The 17,677-nt window shown below is 31.0% G+C and overlaps 1 protein-coding gene across 1 annotated transcript; it reads left to right on the forward strand.

Moving 5' to 3' along the window:
- Window positions 1-8,084: 8,084 nt before the first annotated feature.
- On the forward strand, window positions 8,085-8,795 carry LOC115723584 (uncharacterized). Its single transcript, XM_030653072.2, has one exon. The coding sequence runs from the start codon at window positions 8,085-8,087 to the stop codon at window positions 8,793-8,795; it is 711 nt and encodes a 236-aa protein (XP_030508932.2).
- The last annotated feature ends 8,882 nt before the right edge of the window (window positions 8,796-17,677 follow it).

The raw sequence follows: 17,677 nt of genomic DNA on the forward strand, positions 1-17,677 counted from the left end.
TTGATGCAGGCTTAGCGCCAAGATAACTTGTATCCGTGAGTAATTGGAGAGTAAATGGCCGTTGAGATATGGAAATTCCATTCTTTGTGCGACCAATTTCAAGTCCAAGAAAAAATTTTAGAGTGCCTATGTCTTTAAGTTTGAATTGTTTATCTAGAAAGATTTTGAAATGAGTAATCGCCATGTCATTGTTGCTAGCTACAATTATGTCATCGACATAGATTAAGATAGCTAGAAAGAAAGTATTGGTATTTTTGATAAAAAGTGAGTTGTCGGATAGGGATCTAATGAAGCCGGCAGTGGTGAGAGTAGTGCTAAGCTCTTCATACCACTGTCGGGAGGCTTGTTTTAACCCATAATACTCTTATTGAGTTTGCAAACCGAATCGGGTGGTGCTTTGTAACCTGGAGGTAATTTCATGTACACTTCTTCATGGAGATCACCATGCAAAAAGGCATTGTTAATGTCAAGTTGGTGAACATTCCAGTTATTCATTGCTGCAAGAGCTAATAAAATTTTGAGTGTGTTGAATTTTGCTACAGGAGCATAGGTTTGAAGGTAATCAATTCCTAGTGTTTGATTGAATCCTTTGGCGACGAGACGAGCTTTAAATCGTACAACCTCACCTTGTTCATTATACTTGACTTTGTATACCCATTTGCATCCAATGGCTTTGTGGCCGGGAGGTAATTTGGTGATAGTCCAAGTATGGTTTTTTTCGAGGGCATGAGTTTCATTGTCCATAGCGAGGAGCCAATGTTTGAATTGGGAGGCTTCACTATACGATGTAGGCTCAATGTGGGAATATGCAGCTAAAACAGCCGCTCGGAAGTGAGGGCTAAGTTTGGCATAGGAGATGAACTCCTCAATGGGGTAAGCCGTGGAATGAGTGTGGCATACATAATCATTGAGATGAGGTGGTTTGTTAATCTGACGGCCAGCTTTGGATTTAATTGCTGGAGCTGATTGAATTGATTTTTGTGTAATGGTAATATTATTATTTGTTGAAGCGTCTGGTGTGGGAATGACACCAGTTGGTTCAACATGAGCTGAAGGGTTATTTACACCAACGGGAGGTGTTGTTGGGTGAGTGTTAGCAGGAGTTACTGGTGTGGGAGCAACACCAGTAGGTGCTGATGGTGTGGGGGTGTTGTCGACACCAGGAGGATTATGTTTGTTGTTGGTTCTTGGTGTGGGAACAACACCAGTAATAGTGTCTGCATCAGGATTATGTTGGTTGTTTGTTGCTGGTGTGGGAACAACACCAGTAACAGTGTCTGCATCAGTGTATGCATTAGATTGTGAACCCGAAGCAGTAGGAGTTGTATGTTGCATATGCATTTTTATTGCAGGGGGATTAGTGAGAGTTATTGAATTGTTGGCAGGTATACAATGAGAATGAAAAAACATATCAATGGAATTGTTGGCACCTTGACCAAGAAAAGGAAATACGTTTTCATGAAAGATGACATCTCTTGAATGGTAGATTTGTTTGGTTTGAATGTCAAGAAGGGTGTAAGCCTTCATGCCACGTGGGTATCCAATGAACACGGATGCACGGCTCCGTGGTGAAAATTTATGCCTAGTGGAGGTGAGTGTGGAGGCATATGCTAAGCACCCAAATACTCGAAGATGGTCATAATTTGGGGGTTTTAAGTGAAGTTTTTCAAAGGAGGTGCTGCCTTTTAGGAGGGCCGAAGGAGTTCGGTTCATGAGATAAGTTGCAGTAGCAATGAGATATCCCCAATAAGCAAGGGGCAAATGGGATTGAAAACATAAAGCGCGTGCAATGTTAAGAATATGTTGGTGTTTGCGTTCAACAACAGAGTTTTGTTGAGGACGTTCAACACATGAATGGTAATGAATTATACCTTTGGAGGCATAAAAGGCGGACATTGCAAGTTCTTTAGCATTATCGGATCGAATTGCTTTAATTTTGGAATTGTATTGTGTGCAAATCATATTATAAAATGTTGGAAAGATAGTTTGTGCTTCAGCTTTAGTTTTAAGCATAAAAGTCCAAGTAAACCGAGATGCATCATCAACAATTGTGAGGAAATACCGATAGCCTTCTATACTAATTATATGAAATGGACCCCAAATGTCCAAATGATGTAAGTCAAAGGCATTTTCAGCAAAATTATGGTTTGAGGTAAATGGTAATTTCTTTTGTTTTGCAAGATGGCAAATATGGCAAAATTGATTTTCTGAAATGGGGAAACTAGACTTAATTCTTTTATTGAATGTATTGGAAATATACATTGAAGGGTGACCAAGGCGTTAATGCCATTGATCTACATTATTATGTAAAGAAAGACAACAATTGGGCTGAAGTATGGGGTTGTGCTCTTGTTGAATTGCACAGAGTTTCCCAAGCCATTTAGCTGTCCCAATCACCATGCTCGGAGAAGGAGCCTGTATAGAGCAAGAATCATTAGAGAAAACAACCTTATTAAGGCTGTTTTCAATGAAAGCAGTAAGAGAAAATAAGTTGATATTGAAAGTGGGAACAAAGAGTACATTTTGAAGTGTAATATGCTTGTTTAAATGAACTGTACCGATCCCTTTTACTGGTATGTTTGCACCAGTAGGAAGCACAACATGTGTTGGAAAAACATTGCTGGAAAATTTTTGAAAGAGGCTTCTTGTGGCACACATATGATGGGTTTGTTGGAAATTATTTTACCAGGATCTAGATTTACTAACAAGTATGTTGGATTAACAACCTAATATGAATTCTAAAACAATGAAAATAAACACATATAAAGTTAGAAAACCTTACAGTGGGTGCAGCGGAATAATATGACTCCTTCCGTTCAGATCTCTAGCCCTTGATTCCTTTCTGTAGCAGAGCATCACCAAGATCTGAACCTGGATCTTCTTTTCTCCTTCTTTGATGCAGAAATTCCATAGTCTTCCATACTATGATTGAGATACCACTTGATGTGTGTGGGCACTACTCATCTCACAAGGATTTCGAAATTTCTCTCTATTTTTCTCTCTTAATTTCGTGGCTTTTCATCCATGCAAAGACATGCAAGAGAAGAGAACAAGGGCTGCTATATATAGGGAGAAGGGAGAGCACAACTTTCCAAATAAAACAGTTTCCTCTTTTACTGTGTAATTGATTAACTGCCTTATTTAGTGTGACCCACCACTTTCCTATTATAGCTAGGCTTTGATTAGCAATTACATGGCAATTAAAAATGAAAATAATAATTGGGAAACACAAAGGGAGTGCTCGGCCATAGAGGGAAATGGGCCTCACTTTGATTTTGCAGTTTCCTCAATTTTATTTCTATTTCTCCAAAAATTCCATTTTTCTAATTCTAATCATTTAAATGCCAAAACTAATTATTTAATAACTAAAATAGATTATTAAATAATATTGTCATTTAAAATAATTATTAATTAGACATACAAAGTCTCTTAATTAATAATTAAACCTAGAAACCCTTTTATTTACGATTTCATCCTTAAACTGTGAGAATTCATAAAGTAGACATAGTCTAACTTTTAGAATTATAATTGATTAATTAAAATCAATTAACTGAGTCTTACAAGCAGTATGGTCTCAACTAGTATGGGGACCATGGGTCTATATAACCGAGCTTCCAATAAGTCGAACCGAATTTCCCAAGTAAATTCCCTAACTTATTAATTCCTCATTGAATCCACACTTAGAACTTGGAATTGCACTCTCAGTCATATAGAAACGCTCTATATGTTCCACGATATAGACACGTCATTAGTTATCCATTGTTATAACCCTAATGTGATCAATGATCCTCTATATAGACGATTTACACTGTACAGGGATTAAATTACCGTAACACCCTACAATGTATTTTATCCTTAAAACACTTAACCCTGTATAAATGATATTTCACCTAAGTGAAATGAGATCTCCACCATTTATCTTCGTTTGGTTAAGCTTGAAGGAAATCATCCTTTACTTCTATTTGCCAAATAGAAGCTATAGATTCCATATTTATGTTAGCGCTCCCACTCAATTGCATTACCATGTTCCCAAAATGTACGTATCACCCTGATACAAAACTAGGCTTAACTAACAAATCAAAGAACACGAATAACACTCTTGAAATTGAGCCTAACCATATCAGGATTTCGATCATGTGATCTAGGATCAACTTATGATATTGAATTGAATAGATATTTACGGTAAGTTTCAAAATCTAATTCAAAGTTCAATATCGGTCCATTCCAATGCATACTCCATGCATCCGATACTGGTAAACTTTGCCAATGTCCTGGAAAGAACATAACACTTTTCCAAGGTGTAAGAATACCTATCGCTGATTATACCATGTCAGTCTAAATCCAGTGTTCTGACAAATTAGGGAATCTACTTTTGAACATATAATAAAGATTATATTCCACTGTGCTGACAACACTATAATCTTTAACCAACCCATATGTTCTAGACTTAACAAGAATTCATACATTATATACATATAATCATGAAATAAATCATGTGAACCATGCAACATAAAATGTTATTTCTGATCTTTATTAATAAGTAAATCTGATTATATGAAATGAGTTTTATTTAGGGCATAAAACCCAACAGGGTTGCCCCACTATCAATGATCCATGTAAACATGGGAAAAGGATTTGACTTACCAGCCATGTTGGAAGCAGGTGGGAGATTATTAAGGTCCTCACGGGTAGCAGTTTGAGTCAACTGTTGGCTGAGGAGTGAAATGAGCTGTTGGCATTGTGTAGTCAGATCTGAGTTGGATGTTGGAGTGGGAATTACATCCAAATTAGTGCTGGTGTGGTTGGCAGCGGGTTTGGCCTTTTCTTGCTTCTTTTTATCACCATAGCCGGGAGGAAAGCCATGAAGGAAGTAACATTTATCCACATAGTGACTTGGTTTTCCACAATTAGTGCAAGAGGGTCTTGGCTTCTTGGATTTGGGGGGGGGGATTATTTGAAGGTGCACGGGCAGAGGCAGCTGAAGGAACTGTGGAAGAGCCAAGAGTGCGTTGTCTCTCTTCTTGAACAATCATTGCAAACACCCTTGAGAGATTGGGTAGGGGTTCATTGAGGAGAATTTGAGCCCGAACCGAAGCGTAGGACTCATTTAAACCAGTAAGAAACTGTAGGACTTGGTTTCGGTTGTAATAATCCAAAAAAACTTTCATTGCACCACAAGTGCAAGAAGTGTTGGGTTGGAATTCTTTTAGCTCATCCCAAAGGATTTTGAGCTTAGTAAAGTAAGAGGTGACGGATTGATCACCTTGTTGAAGATGTGTTAATTGGGTTTGAAGTTGAAAGATTCGAGGGCCATTTCCCTCATTGAATCTTTCTTGCAAATCATGCCACATATCGGTAGCAAGATCAAAGTACATAATACTTTGTGCTATCTCGGGTGAAACGGAAGTGACAAGCCAAGACATGACCATGTTATTGCAACGAATCCAAGAAGGGAGAAGAGTGTTACCAGCGGCTGGGCGAGGAAGAGAGCCATCAATGAAGGCAGATTTGTTCTTTGCCGTGAGAGCCATCATGATTCCTCGTTTCCAAGATTGGTAATTGGTGCCATTTAGCACGGTGGAAACTAAGACCAGTCCTGGGTGATCTGCATTGCTGAGGAAGAACGGGCTAGATACATCTTCATGAGCCAATCGATCGGCTAAAGAACGTCGAGCCTGAACAGGAGGATCAGTAGCAACAGGTGCAGGAGAGGAATTTGCTGGTGCGATCGGTTCTGGTTCGCGCTAGATCCGAGATCTTGGATTGTTGTTCTGTCGAGTAGCGATTGAGGTATCCATTAATGGAGGTGCGGAAGTAGCGTCGGGGTTAGACTCCGGGTGTTGATTATCGGAAGGGGATGGGGGAATGCCATCCTGAGAACGAGTTGTGGGTCTAGCCATTGAAGGAGGATCTTGATTGTCTGCTGATACCATATGAGAGAAAATGCAGAGAAAAGAAGAAGGAGAAAACAGAGTAAATTGCTCTGTTGAATCTGTTATTATTATCCAAAGAAGTATGAATACAATTACATGAAGGGGACTCTATTTATATTGAGCTGAGTTAGTTGAGAATAACTAACTCAGCTGAAGCAAAACAAAACAGACCAAGAATTGGTTTTAACAGAATCAGTTGATAGACTAAGGGTAGTCTTGTAATACTAGTTGGTCAAAAACGCATAACTCCCGTTAAAATTAATGGATTAATCAATTTTTTTTTTTATTTTTATCAATTGTATTTAAATTAAGACAGATAAAATATCTAATTAAATTAGCAGATTAAATGTAAAAAAAAATTAAAATTCTAATCAAAGTTACTAAAAATAAGTACATATTAATATTAGTGCCAACTAATTATTGGGTACCAAATCAATATGGTATTGAACACCTTAAAGTGTCACACAGCAATAATAGTAGAAAAATTATTTACCAAAAAAATAGTACAAAGATTATTCATAAAAAGTAAAATAAAAAAAAAAAAAAGACAAAAAAAGGAATTACTAACCAAATATTGGATACCACACCAATATAGCATTAAGTACATGAAGAGTACTAATAACAAGTACAAAAAATCATTTTAAAAAAATAAAACAAAAAAACATAAAAGATAAAAAAAAAAAATAGTAAATGGTACAAAAATCATTCATAAAAAATTACTAACTAATTAATAATTATTTACCAAAAACAATAATAAATAGTACAAAGATCATCCATACAAAAGAAAAAAATACAAGAGACAAAAAAAAAAATTACAAACCACTTATTGAGTATCCTACCAATATGACATTAAGTACATTAAAAATACTAATAGTAAGTACAAAAAATTATTTTTAAAAAAAACATTAAAACAAATTTAAAAAACTACAAAAAAATGAGACCATACCGATATGAAATTAAACACATTAACGATAAACCATTAAACACATTAAGAGTACCAATAATAAGTTAAAAAAATTATTTACCAAAAATAAATAAAAACAAAATTCAAAAAAAAAACAAACTTTTAAAAAAATCACAAAAATAAAATAAAATATTATAAAAATTGTAAAATAAATATTATAAAAAAATTATAATAAAAAAAATTGTAAAAGAAAAACATTTCGAAAAAGACAAAAACAAGTCTTTTTTTGTTGTCTTTTGTGGAGATCCATTTATATATAGATGTTAGATATATATATATATATATATATAAAGATATATATTAAAGTGATATGAAAAAAATTTAAATGATTATTATTAGTTTGCTATCATCCCATTTTTTTTCACAATTTGACACCATGTATCCTCCATTTGTATATTGGAAAGACTATATATGGGTGATAATTTAGGTCATGACATAATAACACGATACGAATTTAATACGAATTATTGTAGGTTAGGATTATAAAAATTAAACGCAGGTCAAACTTAAATGAAACTCAAATGACACAATTATTATTTGGATTGAATTAAAATTTATGCATATGACAAAAAATCAATATGAATAGACACATTTATATTTAATATATCATTAAAATTATTAATTCATAGTCAAATTACTATTTATTTTCATTAAAAAAATTTATAAATTATATATATAAAAAAAAGTACTTGTAAAAATATAAAACATATTATTTATACTTGATATTAAAAGTTTTATTCATTGCATTGATAATTAGTGTTAAATTATTTTTATAAAAATTAAATATGTGGTACCAATTATGTTGATCAATATGTATTGTAATATAAATATAGAATCGACACACGAATACGATATATCGACACGAAAACATGACAGGTTTGGTTAAAGTAAAAATTTCTTAATACAAAATATATATGAGCCTGGTTAGAATTAATCAATTAAATATGTTAATTAGAATATGATACATCAACACAAATGGTCATCCCTAACTATAATACTAAGAATTAATAATGTAACTCTTTTGGAGAAAGTTTTGGTACTTGAAACTTTCTCCTAAAGTTAAGAATTTGCTTTGGAGGGCTCTTACCAATTGTCTTCCAACTCTAGTCTCTCTTCAAACTAAGCGGGTTCGTGTTTACAGTATTTGTTCTTTGTGTAATTTTTAACCCGAAACCACTTTTCATATTATGGCCGGTTGTTCTTTTACCAAAGCTTGTGTGGAGCGAGGTTTGGGTCTGTGTTTTAATAATGGGGATGAGGAATTTGGTGGCTGGTTTGAGGATTTATGTAACACTCAGCTGTCTGAGAATATTGAGAAGCTGGCAATGATTCTTTGGAGTGTTTGGGGGGTCCGCAATGATTTACTTTGGAATGATAAGGCTAATTCTGTGGAAAGAGTTGTTTCATCTGCAATTACGTACCTTGAACTTTGGAAATTTGCTCAAAGTAACAATGGAGGAGCTTCATCTTCTTCTGGTCAGTCTCGTGCTGGTGTTGAGCACTGTATTAAACCGTCTTGGGGAGAGTCGAAGGTTAATTGTGATGCTGCTCGTTTTTTCTGGAGAAAGGATGGGTTGGGATGGATTGCCAGAGATCATGCTGGGTTGTGCTTTGCTGCTGCTGCTGTCAAACTCCGAGGTGAAATTGACCCTGTTGTTGCTGAGGCGTTGTCCATGAAGGAGGCTTTGAGTTGGGTTAAATCCTGTTGGGGAGAAGGCAGGACTGTTGAGGATTTTTGTCCTACAGCGTTGATTTTGGAGTCGGATTGTCTTGTGTTGGTTAATGCTATCAATAGCAAGAGTTACATTCTTTCTCCTCTTGGTCTTATTATTTCGGATTGTATTAATCTTATACGGTCCTTTTCTGGTTTTTATATTTCAGTTCAGTTTGTTGGTTAGCTTGTTCTTCTGGTTCATGTCCTGACCGTACGTATTTCCAGTAGGGGGTCTGTCCTTTCTGGTTTGAAAGCTATTTTGTTAACTGATTTGTTGTAATGAAAGTTGCAATTTTTGTTAAAAAAAAATAATGTAACTCTTTTGATAAACGAGACCATTTAATATAGTATTACTACTGTGTCGTGTGGAGAAGACTTAAGTATATATTATGTCTCTGGACGTGCCTCAGTCTTTATATAGGCCTTATAGCTAGTTGGTTCATCCTTAAGGATAAGATCCTATATTAATATCATCATGACCTTTTAATTTTATTTCTAATTAGTCTTATATATAATAACAAGAAACACAAAATATATAGATACAAAAATTATTGAAAGGCCCAAGTTGGTGTTTGCTGCATTAATTTGTACCATTTGTTTTAAATTATATTTTCACGAATTAAAAGTATATGATTACATCGAGTACTGCATCTAAATTATTAATTAATTAAATAAAGAAAATTTATAGAGTGATTTAAGTTTCAAATGTGCGTCTAAGTTCATTGAATGTGAAAGCGTTGAATTAAGTGCATGACATCATTAAAATTGAAACTTTGGCAAATAAACAACACTATCATGTTGGAAGAATCCTATAACGATAAACATCATTACTTTTAAAAATTTAACAAAAACTCATATGCCCTAAATGTATATCCATATATACAAATATAAATAATTTTATTTTCAAGTTGATATATGCATATTTTTTTTTTTTTTGCAAAATATATACGAATATAAATGATCCTATTTTCAAGTTGATATAAGCATATTTTCTCTTTACAAAGAATCATTTTGTCAAAACTACTATGAACAAGATGCAAATATCGTAGATTTACTAAAATAAGGTTGTGGTCTTTTGATGAAAAAGGTTTAGTTATAACAAAAAGTTTTTAAAATAGTCCAAGTGAACCATGGTCACTGAATACAAAACTCATATTTCATACATAACATACAGTTTGAATATATTGACAAAAAATTGACATTAATAACCATGTGAAAGTCATACTGTATAGTCCAATGTATTCTAGGAAACTAAAATTTAAAATTTCTATATTTGGAATCTAAAATTTAAGGCTAATTAGGATTCTTACCCCCTAAACTTTAACATATACCAAATCATGCCTCCTAAACTTTTTTGACCATTAAAAATTCCCCCTAAACTATTGAGATTGTTTGATTTAAGGACTTTTGTACAATTTCATTCAATTTTACTATTTCATTGATTGTTCATGTACTAAATCATGCTCCCCAGACTTTGATATCTACCAAATCATGTCCCTCAAACTTTGACATGTACTATATCATGCCCTTTGAACTTTCATCTATGTTCGAGTTTTTTTACTAAAATTGGATAGAAATCCTTAAATTCAACAATCTCATAGTTCAGGGGGTATTTTTAACGACCTTAAAAGTTCAGGGAGCATGATTTCGTACATGTCAAAGTTCGGGAGAAAAAAATCTTAATTAGCCAAAATTTAAAGTCAAAAGACTTAAATTTATACCAAATATACATGAGTAATTATTCTATCTTGGACCACCACTACTAATAACTCTAAGTTGCCTATAGTAAGCATATACAAGTAGAAAATTCTAAGATCGGGGACTTATATCATTTCAGGATAGAATGTCGGGAGTATATTCATCTGTGCCATTCACTTTCATAGAAGAAAATAGAATGACACCATAAGCAGAGGATTTATTAATCATTCATCCAATGATATACTATTTAAGTAAATTCTAAATGAAAAAGCTAAGAGGAAAAATAAAGGATAATTTCGATTAAAATAAGAATCCAACGATGTCCTGGTAGGCGAGAGTCAAAGTCATTCTTATTTTATAAACTTCTTCAATGTTTCATATTGTAAATACTAGTCTAAGTTGTCATCTTTGGATGTACAACTAGATGTTTTATTTACAAATACTTATCAATCGAGTTCTAACACTATTATGTTGTCTAATGGATGACAACCCTTTGAGATTTGTCCCATTAAAACAACAAGGTAAGTTAGATTAACAATGAAGATTCAAAATTATACTAAAATTAATAATAGAAAACAACATGGTTCAATATAAATTCATACACATTCAGAAATTATCATACATTCAGTAAGTAATACAAAACAATCATATCTTAAATAATTTCTAAAGTTTTCAACAAACCGATATACTGTCTTGGTAGGCGAGAGTCAAAGATATCATTCATTGAATAGAGTTGTCAGCTCATCTAAAATGGACACCATTCTAGCAAGTTTTTATTCGATCAAAATAAGAATCTAACGTTAACCGGTAGGCGAGAGTTAAGGTTATTCTTATTTTATGAGCTTCCACCATTGTTTCATACTTTGTAAATTTATCTCTAAGTAGTCACTGTAGGGGGGAGTCTAATAGAGACGAAAAACTTACAAAAATACTTATCTTTCGAGATCCTTACGGTGTTAAATGCTTCAACGAATAACCATCTATAAGAGGGACGAAGTCTAGCGTCTCGAGGTTATATTGAAAACAATTAACCATGTAGGATCAACAATGGAGATCGAATATCCTTATAACTGAAGCTCATTATTTTAAAGAGTTGTATTTTCATTTGATACTTATTTTAATCTATTTATTTTAATATATATTTATTTAATTAAAATCACTAATTTAGATAGCTCTAAATATAAATTTTAATTTAATATTTATAAAATTATACTTTAGGAAGATCTGGAAAAAAAAAATCTATTTTCCACCCTTAGTATTAATTTTCCAATAAATATTATAAAAATTACTTAATTTAAGTTAGTCTAAAATTAATTAAAATTAATTTTCAACTCAAATTTAATTTTCTATAAATATATATCAGAATTTGAAATCCAACGTATTTTAGAATAATACATTTTTGAAATTCATTAAAATAAAAACTGGAAAAATTAGTGTAATTTATGTTGGTCTAAAATTAAATAAATTAATTTTTAACATAAATATAATTTTCCTATTTAACTAAATTTCTTAAGAAAAATATCAAATATTTAAGTGGCTTAAATAAAATAAACTTAAATATTAATTTTCTAATTTAATTAAATATATCTGGAAAAATACCAAAAAGTCTACCTGAAAAAAAAAAAAACCCTATCTAGATAATTCATAAACTAATTACTTATTTTCAAATTAAAACAATATATTTTAGTCTACTTATTTTAAATATATCATTAATGAAAATAATTTGATTAAAGTTGATCTAAAATTAATTAAATTTTTAACTTAATCTAATTTTCAAAATTAAAAAACTTCGAAATATCTACATTTAAAATAAATGCATTTCGAATTAATGTAGGAAATGATCATTAAAATAAAATAAAATATATTCTGAAAATTATTCTAATTTAAGTTGATAAAAAATTAACAAACTTCCGACTTAAATATAATTTTCTATTCAATTAAATTCATCAAAATAGAAACAAATAATTAAGTATCTTGAATAAAATTAACTTAATTATTAATTCTAATTTATTATCTAAAAAAATATTCTAAATTAAGTTGGTCCAAAATTAATTAACAAATTAATTTTCAACTTAAATATATTTTGCTTATTTAATTAAATTTCTTGAAATATAAATAAATAATTAAGTATCTTTATTAAAATCAACTTAATTATTAATTCTAATTTAAGTTCTAAAAAAAATATCCTAATTTAAGTTGGTCCAAAATTAATTAACAAATTAATTTTCAACTTAAATATATTTTTCTACTTAATTAAATATTAGAAAATATAAATTAGTTACTAGAAATCACTATCTAGAATCTTTTCTTTAAACTAAATGTGTTTTTCTAAATTAATTTTGAAATAATTCAATGAAAAAATTAATTTTATTTATTTCAAAATTAATTTTGTGGCTAATTCAATTTTAAATTAGGTTAAACTAGTATAATTAGTCTAATACAATTATTTAAATAAGGCAAATGGGCCTTCACAATTGGGGTTGTTCATATGAGGGAGAGTTGGATTCAATATGTCATACCCACTACTAATGGCACCCTAACTCTCACACAAGGCGCAAAGAAGAGGAATTTAACATTAAATTAAATAATTGTTATTCATTGAATAAGCCCAATACTAATTGAGCCTAAATAAAACTATCATAAGGTGATTTTTATTCTAGCAATCTAGTTCATTTAAATATCAAGAAATAAAAGGGCTTCCTATATGCATCTAAGCCCAAAAGCAAACATATAGCTAGGCTCACACAGTTCAAATTGATTTGGATGGGTCCTATCATGTTTCTAGGTTTACACAGATGAAAGAAATACAAAATTTACTTGTTACAAATTATTTATAAGATTTATTGACAATTAGACTATGATTAAAATCAGATCATTGGATTTGTCAACAAGTTAATCATAGCAATTTAAATCAAATAAATAATAGGTTTGTTAAAAAAGGCTTTAAATAAATAATTAAATAAAAAAAACAAAGTATCCATGTAACAAATTGTGAAGTAAGATATTAATATAATTAAATTATTATTTAACTAACCAACTATTTTGAAAATTTAGGATTGTCAAAAATAACCTAAAATATCTTTTCAAAAATTTAAAATTCAAACTAATTTAAAGTATCTAATTTTATTTGAATTACTTTATCAAATTAAATTTAATATCTAATAAGATAAACAAATAGATATTTTCAATATCATTTTCTAATCTTATAATTTAATAAAATTAAAATAATAAAATAAACTAATTTTAAAATAGATATGGTTAGGCAATTATTATTTTAAGGATAAAATAATAAACAAATAATAATTATCCAAATTATATGTCAAAATATCTCAAATTAAGCCTTTTTCAAATTTCTACAAAAATATCTAGATTATTTAAATATTTAAAATACCATTTATAAATTTATCATAAGTAAAATGATATAATATAGTATAAATATTATTTTTCTAACTTCTAATTTATAAATAATATATTTCACAAAATAACCTATTTTTAAATTTGAAAATATAATGGTTAGAATATCTGTAAAAATATCTAGGTTCATTTCAAATTTATTAATTATTTAATTCATCTTATAAGATAATTTTAATGTAATATTTTAAATTAAAAGAAGAGAAATTTGCCGCTAAACCCCCCTATGTTTCAATTGTTACACACTTAACCCCTTAATCTTTATTTTTAGTGGTAAAACCCCCTTAAGTTTTATTCTGTTTGCACTTTAATATATATGTTAAATTTGGCTGTTATAAATGCCAAATAGAATTGCCAATGTGTACACTTATGTACAAGTGGCATAGTTTTATTACCCTAAATTATTTTTATAATATAAAATAATAAATAAATATTTTTTTCATTCTTTTTAATAATCAGATTTTTATTTTTAAATTAATTAATAAATAAATACACTAAAAATAAAAGACAAAACCCTAATTACAAATCTTCATCTCTCTCTCCTGCTCTTAACTTTCTCCAGATGCCATTGCCTCCCATCATCGGCGATGAACCAGCTGTCGTCCACCCAAGACCCGCGCAACCCCTGAATAACGAAGATGAAGGCTCCATCTTCACAACCTTGAACCCAGACGCAAAAGAGATCTGTGAGAGAGAAAAGGGAATTTAGGGGGTTCTCAAGATTTGAGGTTTCTGGATTTCGAGTGGCGGAGAGACTGTTAGTGGCCTTCGTTTGGCTCACCGGGGTTGAGAAACAGCCACTCATATGGCCACCGTTCTGATTTTTTTTTTTTTGGTTTTGAGATTTTGATTTAGGTGTTTTGTTCTTGTTTCAGATCTGAAACTATGGTGTGGTGTGGTGGTATTTTTTAATTTTATTTTATTTAGATTTATTTTTTATTATATATGGTGGTGGTAATGAGGTAGTAGTAATGGTGGTGATAATGGGGTGATGGTAATGGTGATGTAGTAGTGGCAGTGAAGGTGGTGTTGGGGGGTGATGGCAGTGATGATGATTTTGGGAAAAGAAAGATAGGAGATCGATGTTGGAGAAGAAAAAAAAGAAAAAAGATTAAAGAAAAGAAAATAAATTAAAGAATCAGAAAGAAAATAAAAATTATTAAGATTTTAATTTTTAATTTTTTTATATAATTTAATAAATTTATTTTATAATTTGCCATGTGGATATGTCATGTAAAATAATTTGGTGACTAGACACACCTAATAAGCAATTAATAGAGTAAAATTAACAGAATAGTAAATTTGCAAACAGAATAAAACTTAAGGGGGTTTTACCACCAAAAATAAAGAATAGGGGGTTAAGTGTATAACAATTGAAACATAGGGAGGTTTAGCCGCAAATTTCTCTTAAAAGAATAATGCTATCTTTTAATTTAAAATATACCTAGTATTAAAATATCTAATCTTATAATTAAATAATATATAAATATTAAAGAAATTAATAAATTTTAAAAATCTGACCAGAATTTAAAAATAAAATAATTAATTTTTAAATTTAAACCTCAAAATATCAGAAATTAATAATAATCTATTAAAAATTAAATAACATTAATTTAAAATTGATATTTAAGTTTAAATATATTAAAAATAATATTTTATTTTGAAATTAGGGTTTGAAAATTAGGAAAATTCGAAGAAAAAAAATGGAAAAATTCGACCTGCTGCCCAGAAGGCTGCACATACAGCCCAGTCCGTGCACGCACAAGGGAGATTGTAGCCTCCCTGACTGAGCTTCCTAAGCATGTGCAGCATCAGTTGGGTGAGGGATGCAACCTTGCGTGTCTAAAGGCAGGGTGAGGCACGGGCTTCAAACACGAATTGTGTCTGAGATGCGCGCACGTACTGGTGTATTGTCCGAGATGCTGGTGCGTGTAAGCACCTATTCTCGACACCATTGAACTTCGGTTTTCAAAACCACATAACTTTCTCAATATTTATCAGAATCGAGTTTCGTAAAAACTAAAATTGCTTAATTTTTCACAAGGAATACAAAAATAATTTTTTTTTTCAGAATGAAAATAAAATTATTTTCATGGAAAATTTTTGTAATTCACATACATTCATCAAATAACACATAAACCAACATGAACACATCCAAATCAACACAAAAATAATATTTATCGTTTTAAATCCATATTTCATGAAAGTAAATCATTAACCTGGCTCTGTTGCAACCAATGTAAGGTTTTCTAAACCCTTATGTGTTTATTTTATTATTTTAGAGATATTCATATTTATGATGTTAATGAAAATACTTGTTCGTAATTCTAGATCCTGGTAAAATATTCTAGAACCACCCATCCATCCCTACTATATGCTTCGTCGTACACCTAACGCCACCGAGAATTTCTTGTCACCATTGAGCCTCCTCTTCAAAAATTCATGCACCACCAATCTGAAACACCTTGAACCACCCGTCCACCACTGTTATACGCTTTGTCGTACCCAGCGCCACCGAGAATTTCTTGTCGAACTTAGCTGCTCTACAACTACGAGGTGTGCTAGATCTGCTTAAACTAGTCGCTTGAGAGAGATTATGCCGAGATGAGTGTATGAGAGACATGGAGATAAAAAAATAGAACAACAGTAGAGAGAGATGAGTTGAACCAGATAAAAAAAAGGAGGAAAAAGGTAAATAGTAGTGGAGGCGGCTAGGGTTTTGTTTGTGGGTTGTAAGTTTGAGATAATGTTGCTTCTATATATGTGAATATAAAATAAAAAAGAAACTAATAAATAATAAATATAATAAAATTAATAATATTTTTATTGAGAAGTGGGAGTGAAAATTGGGAGTCGTGTCCAAATATTTTAATATAATATAACTATAATTTTTTTTAAGCAATATAACTATGTTATTTTAATAATAATAAATTTAGAAAAGTAAAAATAAAGAGAAAATTTGAGGGAAGTGAGACTTGGGACCCATGCTGTTATATCAATGTGTAGATTGTTAAGAAGTTGGGCACCACCTATTGTGGTGCCAAATTTAATCGTGTCTTTTAATCTTTATTCTTGCAGTGTTCAAACAAATGGTATCGGAGCATTATCAAGATCTAAACCTGGATCTCTTTCTCTCCTTCGGGTTTGGTTACCACCGTCTTACTTACTATGATTGAGTACTTCACTTGCTATGTGTGGGCATGGGACTCTATCACTCAAGGTTTCAAATATGGTGAAGAACAATGAAGGAGGCTAAAATCACAATGGAAGGAACTCTCTCATCTAGGTTGAAGGCAATAGTTAAATTGTCAAAACTGGATGAGTGAGAGCATCATGTTCCTTTTATAGTGTTTCAACTAGGGCTTAGGGCTGAATTATATGGATTAAAAAAGAATAAAAATATTGGGTAAAAATCAACACTAGGGCCGACCATACAAAAGACCAATCTCTAGTTACAATTGTGCCAATTTTTTCAACCACTCATTCTTCTTTCAATAATACTATATTTTCTAATTCAGTCCTATAAATGCCAAAACTATTTATTTAATAATTATAATTAATTATCAAATAAAATTGTCATTTATATTATTTATTAATTAGACCATACAAAGCCTCTTAATTAACAAATTGACCCCAAAACCTCTTTTCTTCACAATTAAGCCCTTGTTTAGTGAAAATTTATAAATAAGATATAGTCTAATTTTAGAATTATAATTCATTAATTAAAATTATTTAACTGATTCTGCAAGCAGCATTCTCTCAACTAGTGAGGGGGCCATGGGCCTATATAACCGAGCTTTCAATAAGTAGATTTAGAATTTACCAAGTAAATTCCTTAACTTATTAATTCCGCCTTACGCCACTATAGATTTGGAATTGAATAGCACTCTCAATTATGTAGAATGCTCTATATGTACCACGATATAGATACGTTATGATTATCCATAGTTACAATCT

The sequence above is a fragment of the Cannabis sativa genome, chromosome 9 (genome assembly GCF_029168945.1).
Source record: "Cannabis sativa cultivar Pink pepper isolate KNU-18-1 chromosome 9, ASM2916894v1, whole genome shotgun sequence".
NCBI lineage: Eukaryota > Viridiplantae > Streptophyta > Magnoliopsida > Rosales > Cannabaceae > Cannabis > Cannabis sativa.

What these genes read in the sequence shown, in the direction of transcription:
- LOC115723584 (XM_030653072.2), top strand. Translation starts at nt 8,085, where the DNA reads ATGGCCGGTTGTTCTTTTACCAAAGCTTGTGTGGAGCGAGGTTTGGGT.